Source organism: Nothobranchius furzeri, chromosome 16, assembly GCF_043380555.1.
Source record: "Nothobranchius furzeri strain GRZ-AD chromosome 16, NfurGRZ-RIMD1, whole genome shotgun sequence".
Lineage (NCBI taxonomy): Eukaryota > Metazoa > Chordata > Actinopteri > Cyprinodontiformes > Nothobranchiidae > Nothobranchius > Nothobranchius furzeri.
Window position 1 is genome coordinate 44,818,492 of NC_091756.1, and position 25,879 is coordinate 44,844,370.

The 25,879-nt window shown below is 39.7% G+C and overlaps 1 protein-coding gene across 1 annotated transcript; it reads right to left on the reverse strand.

The window, feature by feature from the left end:
• Nucleotides 1-653: 653 nt before the first annotated feature.
• Nucleotides 654-24,721, reverse strand: LOC107387725 (alpha-N-acetylgalactosaminide alpha-2,6-sialyltransferase 1). The gene is made up of 9 exons (XM_015962856.3): nt 24,419-24,721; nt 24,061-24,301; nt 23,707-23,869; nt 19,666-19,828; nt 11,689-11,827; nt 11,525-11,613; nt 10,637-10,720; nt 7,016-7,115; nt 654-2,735 (listed from the first exon to the last, which is right to left on the reverse strand). The coding sequence occupies exons 1-9, from the start codon at nt 24,517-24,519 to the stop codon at nt 2,556-2,558; spliced, it is 1,260 nt and encodes a 419-aa protein (XP_015818342.3). The 5' UTR covers nt 24,520-24,721; the 3' UTR covers nt 654-2,555.
• Between the last annotated feature and the right edge of the window lie 1,158 nt (nt 24,722-25,879).

Below are 25,879 nucleotides of genomic sequence, written 5' to 3' on the forward strand. Positions count from 1 at the left end.
AAATAACTGAAATAATCACCTGATTACTTCTTGAGGACGCTTAGGTCCTTCAATGTCTGTAGCAAGATGCTGCACATCTTCTACAAGTCTGTTGTTGAGAGTGTAATCTCTTCAGCCATCGTCTACTGGGGTAGCAGCATCAGAAGCAGGGACCCGAAAAGGCTAAACAGCCTAATAAAAAAGGTTGGTTCTGTCCTGGGGCAGGCTGTGGAACAACGGAGGAGATAATGCAAAGAAGGATTCTCCAGAAAATCAAGAAAATTCTGGACACCCCTGAGCATTCTCTTCACAAGACTGTCCGACAACGGAAGTGTCTTCAGTCAGAGGCTTCTTCAGTTTCGCTGCAACACTGACTGCTACTGAAGATACTTCCTGCCAACAGCCATTGTAATATACCATAACTCTTTGATGACTTGATTATTAATATTATTATTATTATTATTATTATTATTATTATTATTATTATTATTATTATTATTATTATTATTATTATTCTGAGCTACTACAGCAATCAATTTCCCTCTGGGATTAATAAAGTATTTTTGAATTGAATTGATTAATTGAACTATTATTTTTCTCTGAACAGACAAATCCTTATAGATGTTGGCCTGGACTTCCTTCCCTTAAACAAACCACACGGTCCAAAACAAAAGCAACATTTGTACTTTTAATAGTCCCGACAAAAGACTAATATCCATTTAACCACCTAACAACCTTATGAACAAAAAAATGACACATTACTCTCTATGTTCAAATGACCCATTCTTCTTTTTGTAAACATATTTTCTTTTTATAATATTGGAAAAAATAACAGCCACAATTTATCACTGTGACTGACGTATTTTGTGGTGAACAGACAAATCACAAAAGGTGCATTCATCTCATCATTTATAAAAATCCCTTATTTTACTTGAAACACCCCTGAGGGCATAATATAAAATACTTCTTTACTAGAACAGATTCATTAAATTATAGTGCAAGGTGTTGAAATATCAGCAAACCACTAACTCTGAAATCTGGTAAATTACCCTTACATAACAAAAGCATGCACACCAACTGCACCCATAATTATAATTACACAGGAGTAGGTTATTACACGTTAGAGTCACCAACAGCTAAAATAAAATACACATCAATGCAAGTTACTGGGAAAAACCAGCTCAAAGTACTAAGATATGTGCTTACTGAACTATTATTTGTGAATTGTATATCGTTAAGCAGTAGTAAATTGTAAGATCATACTTAGTTTTTTTCCTAACACCTACATTTAAGTGCCTTTTATTTTGTACATATTAGTAACTCTAACACATAATCACCTACTCCCCTGTGCAATCATTTTGCACGCTTTTTCAAGTAATAGTAAGTAAGTAATGCTTATTTATTTAGCACTTATTCCAGAAATAATCAAAGTGCTTCACTAACAATAAAAATGGAGGACACAAAACCCACACACATAAAAACTGATTACAAAACAAAAACAATGTAAACACACACACACCCAGAAAACATAAGAGCATGAAACAATGAATCACAAAATTGAAATGTATTTAAAAGCCTGAGTAAACAAATGCGTTCCAGCTGCTTTGTAGAAGACTTCACTGAAGTTAAAGAGCACAAGGCCAGGAGTAAAGCATCCCACAGTGTGGAGACCACTGCCTACAGGTCGGATCAAAGGAACTAATCAGATTTTACAGGGTGAAACAAATTATTACATCAAAAGCTTTTGATAACGTGAGAAACATTCTTTCATGCTTCCAACCATGTGTGACAAGGTGAGCATCCTGTCACTGTATCCCAACTGATCATACACCTTGGCTTCTTGGCCACAGGGATGACCCTTTGGCTGACTGGTTAGTTCGCGTGACTCTCACTTAGGAGTCTGGGGATTGAATCCTGCCCGGGCCATGTTTCTCCACCTTGCCACGAATGTAAGAAGTAAAACTAAATCACTGAAATACTTTAATTGTAAATGCATTAGACCATTAACCAAACAGCAGTGAAAGAGTTTCCTTCTCGCTACAGCTGCTTAAGGTGACTGAGCAGCATCCCTAACAGACATCAGTCTACTGCACTTGAAATGCTTTACCTGAACATTGACAGTGCTACTCTCTTGAACATCTTATGTCACTAACTTCAACTTCTGATTAAAAACAAATTGTAGATCGTAATTTTGCAACTATACAAAGAAAATCTATTGGATCACATTTTATTTTGTGTCCATTGATGGGGCTACAGGTGTCATAAAATAGAGAACTTTTCACTAACCGAAATGTTTTTGTAGTTAAGCGACTCCTGCTGAGAAATAAGAAAAAAGTTTTAAATAAAGTAAAATTAAAATAAATGACACAATGACTGTTCCCAGTAGCTTTCACAATGGGATCTGTGTCCAAAACTTTCACTTTCAAATCTGATCATTTACTCAATAAAAAAATAAAGCCTTGACAAAACCTACTCAAAAGCTCAACACGGAGAAGAATATGCAGGTTTACATAGATTTTTCTTTTTTATACTGTAAACGTTTGACATCCTGCATTCTTTGGTTATTCTGTCCTTTTCTATGATCCAGTTCTCATAAAAAGTTTCAGTATTTTTCTGACATGGAGGCTTGTCCACAGATTCTTCTCTAGAATGTAGTCATGGTTGGCATAAAAAATGACATTGGTTTTATGGTGCCTTTCAACGTAGTAGTTAGAATATTTCCTGTAGTCTTCTGTCATGAACCCATATGCGCTCACCTGAGGAGGAAAGCACTCGACGTCAAGCAGTTTATACATACAATAATTACTGGAGTGGTTTCATGACTGTCTGTCTCTGACAGCGTTCAATAACAATTTGTTAATCTCGTGCTACCACTAGTTCATCTGTTGAATTACTTATAGATTAAATCAGATAAAGACAGTAACATTCATTTTCTAAAGAAATTGAATCTGTACTAAGAAATCATAGAAACACCACTTGGTATATGTGTTGTGTGTGTGCGGCTATACATATAAACTGAACTGAAGTGAATTAAAGCTGGGGTTCCATTAGGAACTACACAAAAATAGCTACAATTAACTCATTCACTGCCAATGACGACCAAAGTCGTCATTTGTATTTTTTTTTACTGTTTGAGCATCGGAACGAGCCCCCGCACTGAGAGAACAAACATCTCAGCCCTGAAGCCGATCATCATCCGCATACGTCACATGTCACATGATCAGGAAGCAGACCATCCATGTATTAGGAGATCGTTTTGGGCCGTTCCTGTAAAAAAAAGTGAGGCGCGAACTGGAAAAGTGTCTGCCGATCACAATTCAACAACGGATTATGAAAGAACGGATAACGCTCGAAACACACTGATTCTTCCTGATGTAAGAGGTGAGTCTCCGCTTTGTTTTGGTTGTTTTGGCATCGACATCATGCTAGCGCACAACGTTCTGTGACTTAAAAAACCGTAAAAACGGTGAGAAACGCTGGCAGCGAAGGCCGTTAGCGATCAGGAAACGGCTGGCAGTGAATGAGTTAATTTTGGGTCATCATCACATTCTATATCACTTTTATGCAGATGATACTGCGGATACGTCAAGGACAACATAAAGGTAGGTTTCATTCATATCTCAACACTGAGTCCTTCTCCTCTGTGTTGGTCATTAAAAGCAGTCTCATCTCATTTACGCCTTGCCCATGCAGGCTTGTATGTACACCTGGGTGTGAGTTTAGCCTCTTTGTGACGCCCCCACACACGACCCCCGAACACTCAGATGGTCTGTTACACATCTAAGTTTCTGGTTCTGATCAAGCGGCCTGAGCAACTAAACATGGGTGGTGTGTGGTTGGGGAGGTTAGTTTTGGCACTGTACTGGCACGGGCACATCCATGTGGGTTGAAATGGGGTCTGACCAAATGGCAGATGGAGGCCGCCCTCTACGTGGGGCCTGTGCTGCCAACTGTTTCGTCTCCCAGGACATGTGCAGCTTTCAGCCTGTCAATGGAAACTGAATCCCTATGCCCCTCCAGATCTAGGATGAAATGCTTGGGGCCAGATGCATCAGATGTAGCTGTGGGCACTGTGCTGGAACAGCACGTGGCAACCGCTCACCATTTTCAGTCGCTTATGTTCATGTTTATGTATTTAGCAGACGCTTTTGTCCAAAGCGACTTACAAGTGATAATCGGCATGTTGCCCTTGAGGCTAACAACAACAATAACAACAACTTGACATCAATCATGGAGAGAAGGGAACAAAGGAGTGGACGGTAGACGGGGGGACGGGTGCAGGGAGGGTGCTAGTTTAGCTTGTTACGGAATAACAAGCAGCCAGCGTGGTAATCCTTCTGTTGCAGTGAAGCAGAGTTTGTGAGAACGGCTTGCACCTGAGCCGGGAGCTGACGGAGGAAAAAGAGGCTAAAGAGGAATTCTCCGTTGTCGGAACCAAGTAGGAAGAGCATCCTCTCCATAAGCTCCAAGGCGGTGCCATCTCCGAGTCCGGCAGGAGAGAGCAGCTTCTCCGCTCGTTCCGCATCAGAGAGGGTGCAGCATTGAACCAGCAGTTGTTTGAGGGCATTAAACTTCTCCCGGGCTGGAGGGTTCCAGAGCAGGTACATCACCCGGGTAGAAAGTGGATCCAGTGCAGCGTCCACATGGTGGTATTTCGTGTCGTCATAAGAAATGCCGCGCAGTGCAAACTGCTCTTCGATGTGAAAAAATTGTGCTGAAGGGTCATGGAGCCAAAAATCCGGAAGCTTAACAGCCACAGCAGACAAGAACCGTGGAGCCAGCTGTGGTCCAGCAGCAGTTAGTGGTGCTGGAACTTGGGCCGCTTCGTCGGTCAACATGTTTGCTCACAGGGTCACCAATGTGGAGGAGTAAAGGACGACACAAAGGTAGGTTTCATTCACATCTTTAGTATCTCAACACTGAGTCCTTTTCCTCTGTGTTGGTCATTAAAAGCAGTCTCAACACATTTATGTTTATGTACTTAGCAGACGCTTTTGTCCAAAGCGACTTACAAGTGATAATCGGCATGTTGCCCTTGAGGCTAACAACAACAACAATAACAACAACTTGACAACAATCATGGAGAGTAGGGAACAAGGAGTGGACAGTAGAGAGGGGTGACGGGTGCAGGGAGGGGTGCTAGTTAAGAAGATGCTCTCTGAAGAGCAGGGTCTTCAGGAGTTTCTTGAAAATTGAAAAGGAAGCCCCTGTTCTGGTAGTGCTTGGAAGGTCATTCCACATTTGTGGCACGATGCATGAGAAGAGTCTGGAATGTCCTGAGCGTGGTGTAGGCACTGCTAGCCGACGATCCTGTGATGACCGGAGCGGCCGGGCCGAGACGCAAGCCTTTGCAAGAGGATTCAGGTAGATGGGAGCCATACCATCTCAAACTTTGTAAGCTATTGTTAGCAATTTGAATTTGATGCGTGCTGCTAGCAGTAGCCAGTGGAGCTCAATGAATTGAGGGGTGACGTGTGCTCTTTTTGGCTGATTGAAGACCAGACGCGCCGCTGCGTTCTGGACCATTTGAAGAGGTCTCACAGTACAGCCTGGACGACCAGTTAGAAGGACATTGCAGTAATCGAGGCAGGAGATGACAGTAGATTGCACCAGGAGCTGGGTGGCATGTTGTGTTAGTTATGGTCTGATCTTTTGTATGTTATACAACGCAAAGCTGCATGAACGAGCAACAGATGCAACATGATCTTTAAAGCTCAGGTGTTCATCAATCACAACAACCAGATTTCGAACTGCCTTTGAAGGAGCCAGAGATAGGAAGTCATTTTGAATTGAGATATTGTGCTGTATGGATGGTTTTGCTGGGATGACAGGTAGTTCAGTTTTAGAGAGGTGAGTTGGAGATGGTGGGATTTCATCCATGTTGATATGTCAGAGAGACAGTTTGATATTCGTGCAGAGACAGTGTGGTCGTCCGGTGGAAATGACAGATAGAGCTGGGTGTCGTCTGCATAGCAGACAAGCCTGCTTGGGCCTGCTTGGGCAAGGTGTCAACTATATTTACATACACACAGAAACAGTAAGCGTCCTGCCTGGCTGGCCAGGAGACGCCTTGGGATTCCCCCGAAGCTGGCCAAAGGCTGGGTAGAGGGAAGTCTGGGCCTCAGCTCTACTGCCCTGACCAGACTTCAACCCGACTCCAAATAAGCAATGGAAAATTGATGATAATTCCAACTCAGAATTGATGCTTAATGTTGATAGTCATAAAATATTATTCCACCCTTAGATGGTTGTTGTAAAGGAAACTACTTGGATGATAAAACTGGACTTAATATACAGCAGCTGCTAAACGAAACTACCTGTCCGTCCTGAAAAGGACTGAAGAGGATATTACCAGAAACACCTGCAGGCTTCAACTCTAATTAGAATTTCAGTGGATAAGATGAACATGTTACCTAGAATAAACATTTTAACTTCCATGATTCTACTTCCCCCTCCGGTGGGCTACTGGTGTACAATACTATGTATCAGCTTCCTTGAAAAATATTTTAAATTCTTTCTGTTTCTGCAGCTCTAGTCAGAGATATGGGCTTCAGTGTGCCAGTTTTTGCAACAGCAATTTTAACTTGTCACAGTACAACAGTGATACAGTTTATTTGTTCTCAACGAGCATGTCACTGGTTTGACTGGAATAGGCAATAAAATCTGTCACAGACCAGCTGTCATTTAAAATGTACATAAAATCAGTATCTTCTCGCCCATTGAGAGAAAATCCAAATAAAAATAATCTATGTTGCTTATTATCTTGGTTAAATATCAAGTAATTACTATACTGTTAGTTGCAATTAACTAGACCAATTAAAATTTGCATTTTTTTAAAATTCAACATTACAAACACATTTTTTATTTGTAGGACAAACACAAAAACTATGCAGTTCAAAAATACAACAGCAAAAGTCACCACTGGCATAAACCAATAATTATTAAGTAAACAGGTGAAGGAAGTGCGGTTTCACATTTCAGAGCACTATAAAATAGTAAAATATGCAACAAGGATGCAAGACCAAAGCAGATTTACCGTGTCGCACGAGTGTAGAGCCAAGAAGACAGCAAACGCTCCATTAGTCGGTCGGACAATATCCCAGAATCCTTTATTCAGGTTATCTGATTTTAAGAACCTGCAGGAGAATAAAAGGAGTCAAAACAAAAAAAATCTACCTGGAATTTAATATCTCACTGTAAACTGATATGTTTTACAGATTAACTCTTTTTGTAATTTGATTTTATTGGTTTTAAAATGTGAATGCCTCTAATTTAATGACAGCTCCTAAAAGATTAAGTGGTTGCAGTTATTTACTTCATCAGAGGGTCACTTCCTGTAATTCATTCTACCATACCATACCATACCATACCATACCATACCATACCATACCATACCATACCATACCATACCATGCCACAACATACCACACCACTTTTGGTGTGTTCTTGCTGTGTTTAGTTTCAAATTCCATCTTTCAGTTCTTTTTAAAACACAGAAAAGGTTTATTTACCTGCAACGTTTCATTTGCGGCTGCAAACATCATCAGGCTGATGCAGATGGTGGCGTCACTTCCTTTGTTTATCCGCGGGCAGCAGAGGACGTTGTCGCCCTCTGCTGCCCGCTCTCCCCTCTCCGATGATGCAGTCCCATGCGCGATCCAACGAGTAAACTCCATCGTCTCTGTTCATGGTCTCACATCCACGTCTCCTTATCTCGATGGCTTCTTTTATCCATCTTTTGCATTTCTGTTGTTCGGTGTTTATGATCCTTGTGTTGTCCCAGTCCATTATATGGTTTTCTCTTGTGCAGTGATCTGTTGCAACTGACTTCTTTATTGTGCTTTCTGCTTCTTCTTTTGCTGCTCTTGTGTGTTTACGACTTGCCTCTTTCTCGCACTCCTTTCTATGTTGTTCGTGTGTTTAGTTGGCGTCCGGTTTCTCCTATGTGTTTTATTGCAAAGTTTGCATGGGATTTTGTAAACAACTCCACATTTAAGTCCAGCTAGTATCTTATCTTTTGGGTGCACTAGTCTGTTTCTAACTGTTGTGTATGGTTTTGTTGGTGTGTTTATGTTGTGGTTTTTCATTGTTGCTTTTATTTTTTCTGGTATGTCTTTGATGCATAGTAAGGTTATCACTGGTTTTGGTTCTTGTCTTTCTGGGTTTCTGGTTCTTTGATTCGGTTGCTTTTTTCTTTCTGTTGTTGTTTGTTGTTTTCCTTTGTTCATTGCCCATGTCGGGTATCCTCAGGTCTATAAAGCATGTTGTATGTGTTTGTCCTCTTGTTTACGGTCTCTTTCATCTGTTACCATGTTTGCTCTGTGATATAATGTTCTGATTACTGACATTTTGTGTATGGTAGGGTGTTCTGATGTCCATAATAGATATTGGTTTGTGTGTATTGGTTTCCTGTATGTGTTTATGTTTAGGGTCCTGTCGGTCTGCCTGGTTATTTTCATGTCCATAAATGCTATGCTGCCTTCTGTTTCTGTCTCATATGTGAACTTTATGTTGCCTGTGTCGTCAATGTTATTCCAGTGTTGTGTTAGTGTTTCTGTTTGTCCTTTAGGTATGATTTCCAGTATGTCATCTACGTAGTGTTTCCATAATTTTATTTTGCAGTTTGGGGAAGCAGTGGCTATGGCTTTTTGTTCTAGGTCTTCCATGAAAAACTCGCACAGGGTGGCTGATAACGGGTTACCCATGGCGAAGCCTTCCAGTTGTTTGTATATTGTGTTGTCGTATGTGAAGTAAGTGGAGTTAGCTACCAGTCCTATCAGTTGTGCTATGTCATCTGCTGTGAGGTTTGTTCTTTCGTGTAAAGTTTTGTCTTGTCTGATTCTGTTAACTACTATGTCTATGGTTTTTTTTGGGTTGGTGTTTTTGTGAACAGGGATGTGACGTCATGTGAGATGAGTATGTCGTTATCTTCTATTGTAATCTCCTTTAGTTCTTTTGCCAGTTCTATATTATTTTTGCAGTGTTGATCTGTGTTACCTAATAATGGGCTGATGATTTTGCTGATTTCTCTTGCCATGTTGTATGATGGTGTACCTATGCTGTCAACTATTGGTCTAAGTGGGGTGTTTTGTTTGTGTATCCAACACTCTTTAAAGACCTGCAGATACCCGACATGGGCAATAAACAAAGGAAAGCAACAAACAACAACAGAAAGAAAAGATCAACCAAAGCAAAGAACCAGAAACCCAGAAAGACAAGAACCAAAACCAAAACCAGTGATAACCTTACCATACATAACAGAAAAAATAAGAGCAACAACGAAAAAACACAACATAAGCACACCAACAAAACCATACACAACAGTTAGAAACAGACTAGTACACCCAAGAGATAAGATACCAGCTGGACTGAAATGTGGAGTCATTTACGAAATCCCATGCAAACTCTGCAATAAAACATACATAGGAGAAACCGGACGCCAACTCAACACACGAACAATAGAACATAGAAAGGAGTGCGAGAAAGAGGCCAGTCAAAAACACACAAGAGCAGCAAAAGAAGAAGCAGAAAGCACAATAAAGAAGTCAGTTGTAACAGATCACTGCTCAAGAGAAAACCATATAATGGACTGGGACAACACAAGGATCATAAACACCGAACAACAGAAATACAAAAGATGGATAAAAGAAGCTATCGAGATAAGGAGACATGGATGTGAGACCATGAACAGAGACAATGGAGTTTACTTGTTGGATCGCGCATGGGACTGCATCATCGGAGAGGGGAGAGCGGGCAGCAGAGGGCGACAAAGTCTTCTGCTGCCCGCGGATAAACAAAGGAAGTGACGCCACCATTGGCGTCAGCCTGATGATGTTTGCAGCTGCAAACGAAACGTTGCAGGTAAATAAACCTTTTCTGTGTTTTAAAAAGAACTGAAAGATGGAATTTCATACCACACTATACCATACCATACCATACCATGCCATGCCATGCCAGTTTATTTCTATAGCACATTTAAAATAAAGCACAGGAGCTGCCCAACGTGCTGCACAGGCAGCATCAATTGAAACTGAATAAAGGCAAAAACAACAAGGATTAAAAAATACTGAACAATAATAACAGATAAAAACAATATGAACAACAAGAAACACAACAAAACAATAAAACGATTAAATGAGTCACTGTCTAAAAGCCAAGTTGTAAAAGTAGGTATTTAAACAAGATCTAAAAACTGCCAAAGCTGCCCAACGGAAAGAGCTTTCATAATTTTTGTAATGTCAGAAACACATAAGTAAATATTTTGCTTTGAGTGTGTAATGAATGGCCTTGCCCTGTCTTATTTGTCTGTCCTGATTACTCTATATGTTCCTGCATCCTTCTTGAGGTCTACTGATCTTCTTTTACTTCAAATGCAATGAAATAGAATCAATGCCCCCACACTCCCCCCACCATCCCTTACTCACTACCAAAGACCTACTTCTATGTCCTGGCGTTTGGCCAATGATTCTCCCTTGCTTTGTTTAATTACTGTGTACTGGTTTATCTGTTTTATCATTTGTATTTGATGTTGGTTTTATTGTACAGCACTTTGGGCAACTGTGTTTTAGAAATAAATTGGCATGGCATGGCAATTACAAGAGGGTGCAAAATAGTTGGATTATGAAAAATGTGGAAAGGATTGGGTTTAAAGACTGACCTGTTCCGCACATATCTCATGAAGTCCTGGTGCAGAACATAGTAGCGGCTCTCGTTGTACTGGCCAGAGTAATAATTTCTAGGACTGGATTAGAATCATAAAAGACACTGATGAGAATCAGAAAAACAATCTGCTCACAGTGCCAGCTTCCTTTCAAAGTTATTTGTTCAGTGGTTTGATAACTGAATCCTGTAAAACCAGTTAAAGGTTAGTTCAGGACAACATCTTTTTAAAGTACATCAGTGCACAAGTCGACACGCACACAGACAGGTTTTAATTGTAACAGCCAGTAAATTCTCACACTGATAATCACACAGTTGGAAATGTATATATATATATATATATATATATATATATATATATATATATATATATATATGCAATCATACACAGGCATTAAAAGGGGACATTTATTACTAATTTAATCATAAAAGGCCACAATCCCGTCCAATCAATTCAGAGCCGCTTTGCAATAATCAAACTGATGTCACCTGACCTGTAGCTAAATTGCTAGACTTTCATGTGTTTCATGTTGCAGCTTTGGAGAAAAAAAGAGTCTGTGAGCGGAACTTACAAGCATGGATTGCAAAAAGGTGCAGACTATGACATGTAATTATGACACAACCATTAAAAAAGTCAATTAGAAGATATATTCCCTATTTGTGTTTGACTTATTTTAAATAATCTTGTGCTCATTTTCTTACACAAGCATGAATCAAGCAATAATTGAAACACTTATAATCAGATTTTAAATAATTACAATGAAATTATTCTGCCAATGAAGCTGCAAATGTTTACACAAAGCTGTCATGAGATAAGATGCAGGATAAAACGTGTTTTTATTTTCATACATTCTAAGTGCTTCTGATGTGTTAGGCTGATAGTTACTTTGTATTTTGATAGTTTCCTTCTTTAAAAAGAGCCTTGAGCCACTGGAAGTCCCTCATCCCCTCAGGAATCAGGACATACTTTATCCCCTGTGAATGGACAAACATATATTCATGCATACGTGCGAAATATAAGATATTACACTACTAGTGTAGCTTTAATACCTTGTCGTGTGGTGCAGATTGGTATCCGTACTTCTTGAGAATATAAAGTGATTGAGTGATTGAGAAGGAAGTGTGAACATAAACTGATGTTTTGTTCCCAACGTCTTCCTCATAACCTTTGATTGCTGCTCCATTCACCCTGTCACACAAACAAACCAGATACTTGCATTATATTTCATGTTATGGCCACCAGCCTGGCCCCTTCAGGTGGAGGAGCCAGGATCACCCAGCCCCGGTGATCAACCAGACACCGCCCCTCCTCCTCCTCTCTTCCAGGCTGCTGAGGAGCACAGCTGAGACGAAACCTTCTGATGACCAACACATGGGATAAAAAGGCTGTTCCTTCAGCAGTCTGGGAGGCAGCAGTGCAGGGGTTCTGCTGTCCTCCAGGCCTCATTTTGTTTTCATCCCCTTTGTTTGTGATCAGTTTTAACTTCTTAAGTTTCAACTCTGAGTTGATGAGTTTTAAAAGGGTAAAACTGAGCGACCCAAAGGGATCTTTGGTTGATGTCAACTTGGTTGACTCTGTTTTAAGGTTAACTCTGTTTTGGTTTTTAGACTTTTATCAACTTTGTTGTGTTTTTAAAACACCTTCAGTTTAGGTAAAACTTTTAATAAAGTGTTAACCAGGTGTTCTATAGAGTTTATAAGTTGTCTTTTAACTGTTAACCTTATAGTGAATTTTTCATTTTGCATTATTTTAATAATGCTCGCCATCTGTTTGCACTTGTTTTTAGAACCTTTTATAACAACTGAACCCATTTTAAATCCACTGTCGCAATTCTTATGTTACCCCCCCCCCCCCTTCACATTTTAACACCTCCTGTCGGAGATGTAACATATCAGCTTCCAACAAATAAGACAACCCTAAACCACGCTTGTGAAAATAACATGCAAACTCTTGCAGAAAGGCTGCAGCCAACAGTGCTACAAACTGCACCATGCAGCTGCTTAAGATTAAATTGTCTTTGAATACGTCAGACAGGCTACACATGACTTTCTGAAAAAACAAGAAAACTGCAAAAACCTGTTCAGCTTCTAACAGAAATGCTATTGGTTTGTTTTCATTTACTTTAAAAGATCAATTCCAACATCCTGAAGTGGTTTAATAAAACAGGAAGGACTTTTAACTAATTTTATTTCTACAGCAGTTTTCAAAACAAAACTCATCTTAAAGCACTAAAGCAACAAGTCCAAATCAGGTCCAGGTTTAATCTAGTTGTTCAGCTCAGTTTAAATAAAATTCACTAGGTTATCAAATGTGTGCTATAGAATATAATACTTAAAATAAATAAGCATATTTAACATGCATAGACATGTGAAATGCATCAGAATCGAGAAGAAATAAAAATCCCAGTCATCTCTATCACCAACCAATTCTGTCTGTAAGCAAAACAAACAGCAATTCACACAAAATGTTGTATTAAAATGTGAGAAAAGCACAAGAAAGTTCAAAGTGAAATTACAAGTGGGAGTCTGAGTATGTGAGTGTGTGTGTAGGTAGGTAGGGATGACTGAAGGCAAATATTTAGGTTCAACCTGTTATCAACGACTGAAAGGCATCTCCACAAACATGTGCATGACTAAAGCCTGAGTCATGCTTCTGCGTCAGCTCCACAAGGGACAGACACGCACGGATTGATGGAAGCATTTTGCTCTCATACTTTCCCGTTTGCTGAAGGGGTGTTGCAAAGCAATTCTCCACCAGGACGACAGAGAGCATAGCGTAGGTAGCAGTACAGTGACGTCTTACTATTTCCTTGGAAATCACTTTGCGGTCTGAAAAATGGCAAGCAACGCGAGAAAGAGAATTTTGATCGAGTTGGGACTGTGTGATCTAGACGAAGAAATGCTTATCTTGCTGAAATACAGTGGGGCAAAAAAGTATTTAGCCAGCCACCGATTGTGCAATTTCTCCCACTTAAAATGATGACAGAGGTCAGTAATTTACATCAAAGGTACACTTCAACTGTGAAAGACAGAATGTGAAAAAAATATCCATGAATTCACATGGCAGGATTTTTAAAGAATTTATTTGTAAATAAGGGTGGAAAATAAGTAGGGGGGGTTGAGGCGTTTTTTTTGCGTAGTAAAGCTACGCCCTGCCGGGAGTAACTCTGGTATGCCCTTTTTTTCCCTCCCCCAATCTATCCTCATGTAATTCCCTTTTTCATCTATTAAGGTAGTGCGACTCATGTTGTGAAGGACCACAGTCACCAATTCTTGTTATGTGTCTTGCCCATGTATGTCTGATCTCTGAATTACGTGTCCTGAAGCTCAATTTCATTTCTCTGTATGTCTTACACATGTGGTAGAAGTGACAATAAAACGACTTTGACTTTGACTTTAAAGTTAACAAATAAAATTGCAGGAAATAGTGCAATTAAGATAGAAATAAAAGAAGAAAGTAGTAGAGTGTAGAAAGTGGTCATTATGTCCTCCAGCAGCCTAAGCCTATAGCAGCATAACTACAGAGATAACTCTGGATAACCTTGACTTTTAGATGGGGGCAGGGCAAGGGAGAGCCATCTTTATTGACAGTATTTTCCACTGAACCCTCCACTTCTCTTTACTCCCCCACTTGTCCAAATCTGGGCTAACATCAGATTTTAACCATAGGCCCTATCGAATAAAAATGTTTTAAGCCTAGTCCTAAAAGTATACGAGGTGTCTGCCTCATGGACTAAAGCTGGGAGCTGGTTATTTATTATAAGTCAAAATTCCATTAGGTAGGATGCTAATGATTTTGTTTCTAATAGAGTTAATTTTATTTGTGAAGAATCCCACAAAGTCATTTTTGCTGAAGGCTAAGGGAATAGATGGATCAGAGCTATGATTCTGTGTTTGGGAACTGTACTGAAAAGAAATTTAGGATTATTTTTATTCTCCTCAATTAGCAATAAAAAATATGCAGTTCTAGCTTGTCAAAGCTCTTTTTTATAAAGCACTAGGCAATTTTTCCAGGATAACCTCTTCTTTCCACCGGAGCTGTCAGCAGCACGTTACTGCAGCAGCACGTCATAGCTGCTGATAGGAACCGCTGTGGTCAACAGAACCTTTTCCACCGGAGCTGTCAGCAGCGTGAGTCGGCCGCATCTCAGGAGCAGCATGTCGCGGCCCTTACGCGCCGGTTCTATTTTCTACGCGCTATGCCTCTGAAACGGGTCAAGTTCGACATTTTTGGGGAAGGAAAGACAGGAAATCGGACGCGGAAACGGAGCGAAGCTTCCCGAGATTTTCAGAATAAAGAAACGTACTGCCTTCCGGTTGCTTTACTTTTAAAAAAGTTACTAACTGTGCGGCCCCGTGAGAAGTTATCACCTAGCTAGCGGTCTTCTTTGTTTTTCAGGTCCGTATTGGCGATTATAAAATGGACAGAACATAAAACACAAACCTTTAGGAGCCATGTTGTAGTTTTCTCCTGCTTGTTGTTGTGTTTATAGACGAAGTCACTCGTGTGACTTTGTGCTCAGTCGGTGACAGCTGCTCCCCTGCTGCTTCGCGTCTCGTGGGAAGGGCCAAGCAGCAGCTTACGCAAGCAAGACGTGCTGCTGCAGTAACGTGCTGCTGACGGCTCCGGTGGAAAGAAGGGGTTAGTAGGACTCGTGTAGAGCACCATGTTCTCTCCAATTTTCTAGAGTTCAGTTTTAACGTACACAGTTCAGAATTAAACCAGGGAGCCAACTTCCTGTGCTTAATTACTTTCTTTTTCAAAGGAGCAACATTATCTAATGCCACACGTAATGAAGAAGTACCATTATAAACTAGACCATCAGTTTGTGAAGGGTTAGAAATTAAAATATTGTCCTCTGCTACGTTCCTCTGAGATACCGAAGACAGTAAAGATGGAACAGTTGATTTAAAAGATGCAACAGCATTGTCAGATAGAGACAGACTATAGTGAAATTTACTTTCATGTCTAAAGAACTCAGTTATAATAAACTCAAAGGCTATCAAAAAGTGGTCCGAGAGGACTGGTTGTGTGGAAATATGGTTATTTCCTCACACTCTATGCCATAAGTCAGCACAAGGTCTAATGTATGATGGCAGGAGTGGGTGGAGCTATGTATTCTTTAAGTAAAACTAATAGAGTCTAAGATATTACTAAAAGCTACATTGAGGCTATCACTTTCAATGTCCATGAATGTTAAAATCCCTCACTTCAATGACCTTGTCAGTATTTAGCACCAAATCAGATTTAAAAAAAATCAGAGATCTGATCCAAAAACTCAGAGTAAGGGCCTGGTGGACGATACAAAACTACAAACAAGAGTGGTTTTACAGTTTTGCAATCTGAATTAGGAAAACTAAGAATAAGATGTTCAAAAGAACTGTAACTATTAATTGGTAAGGGATTAAAATAGTTCTGAATGAAAATTGTTGTTAATCTTCCTCCTTTCCCTGTACTTTGAGCAATATGATGCTTTAAAAAATCAGAGGGAGTCGACTCATTTGAACTAACAAAGTACTCTTGGTGCAGCCAGGATACTGTGAAATCACAAATCAAGTCGCACATTTAATTGTTCTAGTTTTCTGTTCATTTGAATTTGTTCTAATTTTACTAGATGTCCATGATTTGCTCTATTAAGCCTGTGTGATTTTGGCCGTGGGCAGGACACTGTCTCATTGGGGTAGTGGGTGGGTAACAGTACAGAAGCTACAGAGTGGTGTGTTAAACTACGACTTTTCTTCCTGGTCTGGACCCTGGACATGAAACCTTTACTGAGCCCATTGGTAAAAGAATAAAGAAACTTTATTTCTAACTAATGTCGTGACCAGATAGATAGTATCTGGTGCACATGCAATACCAACTTTTTTAAACCACTTCCTTTCATAGAAAACTTTCTAAAAGTATGATTGAAAATAATTAATGATGTTTAAAACTTGTGAAGGCTAGGCCAAGTCACCAGTGTTTACACATCCTACCCACGCCTCTGCTGCAAATAGTGTTTCCACATACAAACGCTGATAAAGAAAACAGAGGAAAGAACAAAATGTTCCTTGTTTGATGCAAGCGCTGTTTTAATTAGCTTCTACACAGTGGAATTTTCTTGCAGTATCAAGTACAATCCTTTGAGCTATTGAACTCATTGTTATAAAATATTTGTCTGCTACTCTTTCACTATTGCACGTACTGTGAAATAAGATTGCACTTAGACTTTTCAGCAATGCCAGGTGCAATCTGATGCAAAAAGGGTCAAATAAATTCTCACAGCGGCTCAACAAGATGAATGTGTTTGTATTGGAATTTGATTAATACTGCTTTGTGAATATAAATGAAACACGTGGACGTTGCCAACGAGGAAATGTTTGAAAAAAATAAAAATAAAAAACAGATGTTGAACATCTTTAGTGAGCCGGGGCCTCGATGAATGTGTGCATTTAAATAACTTCATGTCTTTTTTCCTTTTTTTCTCAAATTTGTCAAATAATTATTTTCAATTGTCAGAATTTAACACAAGCATGTCAAAGGGGAAAAAAAATCCCTACATTTTTGGTGTAATTGTTTTCAGTCAGTCATTGTATGTTATGAGGTTAGGAAAAGCAGGTCCTATTTTTCCTCCCTTCAGTAGTTACACAACTGTAAAAAAAAGTTGTCTTTGCAAGGCACCCATTTGAGCATGAGTTTACGATTCCCTGTTTACCCAAGGAATAAGCTGTGTCAGACAACCACTAGAGCAACTACATTGTTTGAACACTGAAGTACAGCATCACAAATTCATCCATCCATCCATCCGTCCTTTGTCAGAACCCGCTTTGTTTGATGTCTAAATGTAATCAGGTGAAACAAGACATTTTTAAGTAATAAGAAACAATTTTTCAAAAAGCATCCGTCAAGATAAAAATCACAAGATGCTTCACAAGAACAACAAAATGAAAAATGATTAAGAACATGCAGATAAAAGAGAAAGAAAATGAATAAGAAAAGGTAATCATATGATCCAGAGAAAGGCAGAATGGAATGTTTTCATCTGACTTTGAGTCACGTCAACTACGTTAATTAGACACCCGGAATTAATCACTCTCTGGAGAATGCTGAGTAATGTTCTGCTCACTCGTGACAATTACTTTCTGTAAAGATGTTTTGTAACTTCATTGCAAAACAAATCCAAATCAGAGTTTTTTTTTCTTACTATAAAACATAGGTCTACCAAATATTCACTTTCAAAATAAAAACTTTAAAGCTATACTTTACAACTTTGTCATATTTTTAAATAGTAGGGAGCCTAAGTCACTTCCGCATCATGGGTCCCCGGAAGAATGAAAAAAATTAATGCAAGTCAATAGGGCTAAAAACGCTTTTTAAGAATTCTGCTTGTTTTGTGCCATTGATTGACAGATGATGTCCATGAAATTTAAACACGCATTTTAATACCAAGAAGGTGCTTATTTTCGAACGGGGGGGGGGGGGGGGGGGGGGAGTACAAATGTGCTTCACGAAAGTGACGTCATCGAACCAGACATGGAGAAAACTGAGGGTAAAGGGCTGTAAGTTCAGCAAACTTCCTACAGGAGGAAAGAACCATCATAAATCTGGTCATTTGGTAGGTACCAGCTACTTTGGGGAGAGGAGATTATGTGGTGACGTCACATATGCGACGTGCCGATTTCTTGTTTGTAGTCATGCTAATTACGGACTTTTACAAGCTAATAGATCTTAAAGTACATGACTGGTGTGGTCGAAACACCCATCAATAGTTTTCATTTAAATTGCAGTACAACATGCAAAGCGGATTAAAAAATAACGTTTTTAGCCCTGTTGACTTGCATTCATTTTTTCGTTCTTCTGGGGACCCATGGTGCGGAAGTGAGTTAGGCTCCCTATTTCTTTCAGCCAATATGTGCTAAAATTACCCTTTGCAGAGTTAATGAAATGTCACTCAGACCCCGCCACCATCTATGGCCAGAATACCGCACTTTCAACTTCAGAGTGCCGGTCTGTTCCTTGTTGGACTCAGTAAAGTGGTCAGTATCATTCAGGCATCATTAGTACCCGAATGATGCTAAGAGCTATGTTGTCGGGGTGCATTGCATTTCCATGTAGGGGGTCCTCCATTACAAATTGCTCCTGGGTGGAGGGTAAAACAAGACGTGGTTTACAAGACCCTTTATGAGTGTACAAACAAAAACCAAGCTTCACCAAGTTAGCTTCTACCATAGACATGAATATGTAGACGCCCCATTGGGCGCTGGGGAGCGTAACAGCGTCATCACCATATTGGATGGGTCTCTTCATTCTCCAGAGTCAAAGCAGAGTGACCCACTGTGCCGTTTTTGTGCAGCCTACTGTTGCAACAACCAGCACACTATTAAAAATAGATCTTGTGCAATTACAGTAGACTTTTCTAGCCTACCTGATGGGATTTTATACTAAAATTTATTTTGTTTAATTTTTATTAATATTTAAATCTTGTGTTTGATTTTGTGGAAAAACTTGATAAAGTGTGTTTTTAGTTGGGTAAGCACTTTCTTAATGAATGCACTGCAGGCAAATGGAGACCCATGTACTGTAAATTGGCGGCCGCTGGCCGGCCACTATGGCAACTTCGATATGCAGCGCCAGTCCATGGGGCATCCACGTATATTTGTTTGTGGTCGAGACGTTTTCTGCTGTTTCCTGGATGCTAAACCAACAACAACCAGATCTGTCAGGCTTTTCAAATTCTAGAGTTTCACCATCTATTTTCTATCAGAAGCTGCAGGAGATAGATGTAGGAGACTATTTTCATGTTCAGCTTGCCTAAAAAACATGAGTGACCAATTATAATCAGAATGAGTGACCAATTCTGATCAGAAATAATAATTAAAAAACGTTTTTCAGTGATGCTGACCTTTATACAAACAGTGTATTTACAGTTGTCATGTTCAACATGTCAAAACTGGGATACATACTTGATCTTTTAAAATCCTTTTAGCTCTTTGTTTTATTTCCAAATGTAACCCAAGTAACTAATTCCCCCACTTTTTGATACTTACCGGAAAACATAGTCATGAGCATCAATCTCTGCTCCCATTTTTGAGCCATTGAGAATTCCTCCAGTTCCCACTACAGCACAGTGAACACAGCCGTCACCGCCTGGTTTAGGAAGAAGAAGTGGTTCTGTTGGCTTTGGAATCAGCTTCACTGCATCTAAAACATCTGTACACAAAAATAAAGAAGATTAATGTTCATACCTTTCAAGTGGCAGTAGAATACTGTTTTTAAACAGGGCTGTCAATTCTCATGCAATGTGTGTGAAACACATGAAGTTAACGACGGTATCTTGCCAAAAAAGGGAATTTATCTGAAATACACATTGCGTAGTGCTACAAGTTCAGTTTTAAATTGACCTTAAATGAGCGAGAAGGGGGAATTCACGAGCTCCAACAGGTTCCATTAATACAGGTAATGAGTGGAGGACATAGGAGCCTCTTACAGAAGGAGTTACATATCTGTGAGAGCCAGAAACATTGCTTGTTTGTAGGAAACCAAATACTTATTTTCACCATAATTTGCAAAATAATTTTTAACAAAGCAGACAATGTGGTTTTCTGGATTTTTTTTCATTTTGTCTCATAGTTGAGGCATACCTATGATGCAAATTACAGGCCTCTTCCATCTTTTTAAGTGGAAGAACCTGCAGAATTGGTGGCTATTTTGTTGTCCCACGGTATCTGTCCCTCCATTATCTAATTTATTCGACTCTGTGGCTCAAAACAAGAATGAGGTGACCCTTCAACTAACTGATAAGAATCCCATAGATGAGCCTATCAACCATGTTAGTTTTGTACTTCAGCTCAGGTTATTTTCCTGCCAACACATTGGCATCCCAGAATCCTTGTTCAGCATCAAAGTGAATTTCTTTCATCTAAAGAAAATCACACACACAAAAATTCTGCATAGGTCAAGTGGATGCTTTGTTTAAAACTCTTAGATAAAGTTACCTTGCATCAGACAACAGTTTTCTAGAATATTTACACCAAGAACCCCATGTTTAATTTGTCTCCAACAGCAGCTGAATGACATCCTCCTTCCGATAATCTTGACTAAACCTCTGTGACGCCTTTAGGCCACAGATATTTATTAAGTTCATTATGGGAAAAGTTTGAATGATAAGGTAATAAATAGTACAAGTGAATTAATGATAAAAAGGTTAACATGTTTTAGGTTTTTAAAACAAATCAAAGTGAGATATCGCTGTTACAGACAATCATTGTTATACTGTCTGTGCGAAACACGCCAGAGTGCTCTCAACTCAGACCTATGACATATAGTTTCCGTTTTCTGTGCTGGACATTCGCTCCCTGTGTTTACATTTTACATTTAGGCAAAACAAAACAAAACAAAACAAAACAAAAAACGGATGAAGAATGCTATGATTTAGCTTTATACGTTCGTGCCATGGAGCACATTTGTCTTTGTAAGTAGTGATTTGTTTAGGGAATGTTTGAATGTGTGTTAAAGCAGTTTAGTTGATAAAATTAAGCAGCATAAGCATACACATGCTAAGCTAATTGCTAAGTGTGGCACTAAGACATCTGTAATAGTCAGTAATGTATGTATGCTCTCTGATTCTGTATATTGTAGTTATGGTGATAAAACATTTACCTCCATTTAAGAAAAGCAAGCCTTCAGTAAAGATCCTTGTGTTTGTTTTAGTTGGCTGATTGCGGGCTAGCCTTCTGGATGTCTCTGAGGGGAGGTGTTTCAGGCATGTCCTTCTGGCAGGGGAACCCTGGGTTATCCCAGGAGTCAGGACAAACTGGAGGGATTATATTTAAGCTGTCATAGAAATGCCTTAAGCCTAATTTATACTTCTCCATCTGCGTCAGTGCGGAGACACACAGCGCCATTATGCGTTGGTGCAAGAGCTATCTGATGGGCTCACAGAGGGTGATGGAGACATGCCCCAATTTTTAACTATATGTCCAAAGATGCAAAGATACGCTTCTAGCCAGCTGTAACATGTTTCTTGACAAAAAAAACAAACAATCTCAAATACTGACAGAGTTAGTTCAGGTGAAGTTGATGTAACTAAGTAGCTTTTGATCAAAATCTACAACATCACTTGAATAATTGTAAAGTTTAAGGTTTGAAGTTTTTCTAGATAGAGACTTAGCTCTACAATCATCTTGCATTTTAACTCTTTACTGAGAACTTGCTTACAAGTCTCCAAACTGAGATGTTTAATCACTGAATTGGCTTCACTGGAGGATTTGAATGATCAATACAGACTTTAAGGCAGAGAGGAAAATTATCTCTGCCTGACCCAAACAAAGTATTGTTATCCAATCTGACGCCATAAGCAGCCTTGGAGTTGTGTGCAAAAAACCCCACAATGGAAGGAATGCTGTGCTTTCCCGTGACCTCCCTCCCACCTGTGGATTCAGTTGGCCGAGCGCCACACAGGCTGCTCCCGCTGAGGAAACCAGGGTCCCAGCCCCTCCCCCCCACCTACCGGGTCTCATGTTGTGAACTGTGACGTTTGTGCTTGTATGTTGGGTGTTTTTTTGCATAGTAGAGCTACACCCTGCCGGTGTAGCTCTGTTAATGCCTTTTTCTCCCTCCCCGAACTCTCCTCATGTAATCCCCTCTTCATCTACTGAAATGAGCGCCGTTACGGCTGCTCTCGCGGTCTGCCTGTATCTGTCCTGTCTATATGTGTGTGTGTAATCTTGGTCAGGCTGTACTGTGGAGTCAAGTTCCTATGCTCTGGATCGCTTGAGCGCTGGCAATAAAATTCATTCTGATTCTGATTCTGATTCAGATTCTGAACTGAGAACTCTTTGATCATCATCAGGTAAAAAATAAGTATGAAAAAGGTGTTAAAGGTGTGGAACACTCGTTTTATCAGCACATATGTGGGAAATGAATGCATTGCAACTCGTACTCTGTGAACAAAAGCCCTTGTGCATCCGTTTCAGGAATTAGGAGACTGTCAGATCAAACGAGAGCTTCAGAAAACAGGCATTTGAGTCTTATTTTGTGACATTTGGACATCTCCTGGAGCCTGGAGCTGAATGTACAGAAGAAAGTGGAGATGATTGTGGGCTTCAGGAGAGTTTCAGCTCTACTGGCCCTTATAAACATCATGGACATCCCCATCTCAACTGTGGAATCCTTCCGTTTGCTCAAGACCACCAAATGGGAGAAATCAATTAGCTCCCTCATCAAGAAGGCCCAGCAGAGGATGTTCTTCCTCCATCAGCTAACAAAACTCAGAATGCCAACCATGATGATGGTCCAATTCTATATGACCGTCTTAAGGTCCATCCTAACTACTGCTGTCACTGTGTGGTATGCAGGGGTTACTGCGAGAGACAAACATTAGTGAGCTCAGTGGAAAAGATGATCGCTTGCAGCCTCCCATTGATCCAAGTTGTGCACCTCCAGGGCTGTGAGGCATGCTGATCGCATCGCAGCTGACCCCTCTCATCCTGGTCATGGGCTGTTTAATACACTACCCTCAGGGAGGAGGTTCAGGTCCTTATAGACAAGAACCTCACACCACTAAATCAGCCCATCTGCTGTAAGACTCCTGAACATCCAATAATGGTCACAATCACACAAAGCTGCACCATTCATCTATGTTTCTATGATTCTGATGTTTTTCTTGCTATGTATACTAATTTTTTTAATTGCCTGAGGTGTATGTTTGCACCATGCCATTGATGTTGATGTTTTATCTCCACAAGTAACACAAGCCTGAAAGAGTTCTGCTGTGTGGTAAAGTTGCTAACGTTAACAGTTAGCCTCAACTAGTCGAGACATTCTCCGCTATTTCCTGGACATGAAACCAACAACAGCCTTCCCTGTCGTGAGTCATGTTAAGTAACAGCGTGACATAGATCTGCCAGGATTTTCAGATCCTCGAGTTCCACCGTCTATTTTCTATCAGAAGCTAATGCAGGAGAAAGGTGTAGCAGACTATTTTCATGTTCAGCCTGCGTGAAAACTCAAAGTGACTGATTATAATCAGAGATAATCATATAAAACATGATTTTTCAGTGTTCCACCCCTTTAAAGCAAATACCTACCATCATATTTCATTTCCATAAAACCAAATGGATTGTTAAAATGTGAAAGCCGGTTCCAGTCTTTAATGTTGAAGTTGTCTTTGTGCATAAACACACGGATGTTTGGTAGAAAAGCCTTTTGGAAGTCCTCATCCTTGGAGTTACGCAGAGACTGTGGACATGTCTGAGTGAGAAAATAAAGGAAAGTCAAACGTTGATATTTTAACACAGAGAGGCAAAAGCACGGTGAGTAAAATGTCTAATAAGAAAACAGAAAAGCAAACACAGACAAAAACAAAGCACGCCAAAGACACACACGTGAAGATCTTAACCAAACTTTTAACACTCACTCTTGTTTTAAAAAAAGAAACTCACTGTCAGGCTTGGTGGAGCATCCTGGTGATAAATATCCTCAAAATCCCACTGAGGAATCTTATGGAAGTTCTTCTTGAATAGAAGGGAAATGGGATTCTCAGCTGGGGTGGTTTGAGGCCTTATCACTGAGTTTCCTTTTATATTGTTGGATGGAATCAACACTTTTGTTTTCCCCCACAATTTACCAATATTTAACAAATGGCCATCTCGAGACCTATTGTATCCTGAGAAGGCAGTCCAGCTGTATTTAAAATGAGACAAAATAATTTTTTTCTTATAAGAATACCTCTACAAGTTTTGCTTATAAGAACAAAGCATTTTATCCTCTTGAACAAAAATATTCATTTAAAAATCTTACCTTATATTTTCTGGTAAACTTTCCTCTGATATAATAAAAAAAATGATGCTCAATAAAATCACCAGTAGCAACAACAGAAGTCTGACTTTATGGTTTGCCATTTCCGGACGGTCCTTTCAGGTCACACAAAGTCACAAATATGTAGATGTTACAACGAAAGTGATGTCATCTTATGAAGCAATCTTCGACTGGAACAAGTCATGAATCACACCTTGAAGAAAAGTCAAACTGGTTCTGGCAGATGAGATAGAAAGGCGTTTGTTTAAAGATTAAGAAACTAGAACGTTCACGGATGGGACTGGGCAGGGCTTCGGTATTATTTACCAAAGACTAAACCTTTGCTCCTTCTCAGGCTGGATTAAACAATAACCTGCAAGTGATGGAAGTGCACATCTTCATTGTATTTATGTGCTAAATTTAAGAGAGTGATAAGATATAGAAGACAATGTTGTATTTGTCCCAATTATTTAGTTTTAAGGTGCAGTGGATGTTTTATGGACCTTTTTTTGCCACATTGCTTAAACTACTCTTCATATATTGATGGCAAACAATAACTTAGTAGTTATATGAACAAGTTGAACAATTTTTTATCACATCTGAAATATACAGTTCTGGGAAAACCTTATCCTTATCCAATATCATTGTTCTGTTCTTAATATTTGGATCATGCTCCATCTGCTGATATTGCTGTTTAATGGTAAGATGTGGAGGAGACAGTTACATTTGAAACAGAAAGGTGTTAATGAAAATGCAAATGTGTTTATTAATGGAAACAGGTTATCTGGGTTTTTAGAGGGTACTGGATAAATCCTGGACTGAGCAAGCATCTTTAGGTGGAGAGGTGGATCCCTTTCTGGAGAAGTGTCAGAGCTCCCAATCTTAAATCCCCTCAGATCATCTCTCAGGTTTTTCCCCTGTAATTGTACTGTTTTACCACTAATGAGTACTGTTGATACTGTAAATGAGTGTTGTTTACTGTTCTGTCATGTCAGCTCCAACATTACCTATCTTGTGCAAGCTCAGATGTCATAAAAAACGAAAATAAAAATAATGCAAATCCTATATGCAAATCACATAACATTACACTTTGAATTTACCCAAATAAGAAAGCAAAACCAAATGCCGGTTCCACTTGCGTTTGGGCAATGCGTGCTTGCTCCTCAAATAAATCCCAACAATGAAGGCAATAAGGACTAAACAGATGGGCTAACAGAAAAAAGTTACAAAGCAGATGTCTGTCTTAAACTATCAAAAACATCATTTGTTACTAGATGCTAGAAAACTGGACTTAAACACTGCTCATGGGTAGGACAACCGAGAGTTTTATATGTACATATCGAAATCTGGGAGGGGCTGCAGATCTGTTTGCTGGGAAATTACATGAAACACCAAACACACACACACACGCACGCATGCACGCACACACACACACACACACACACACACACACACACACACACA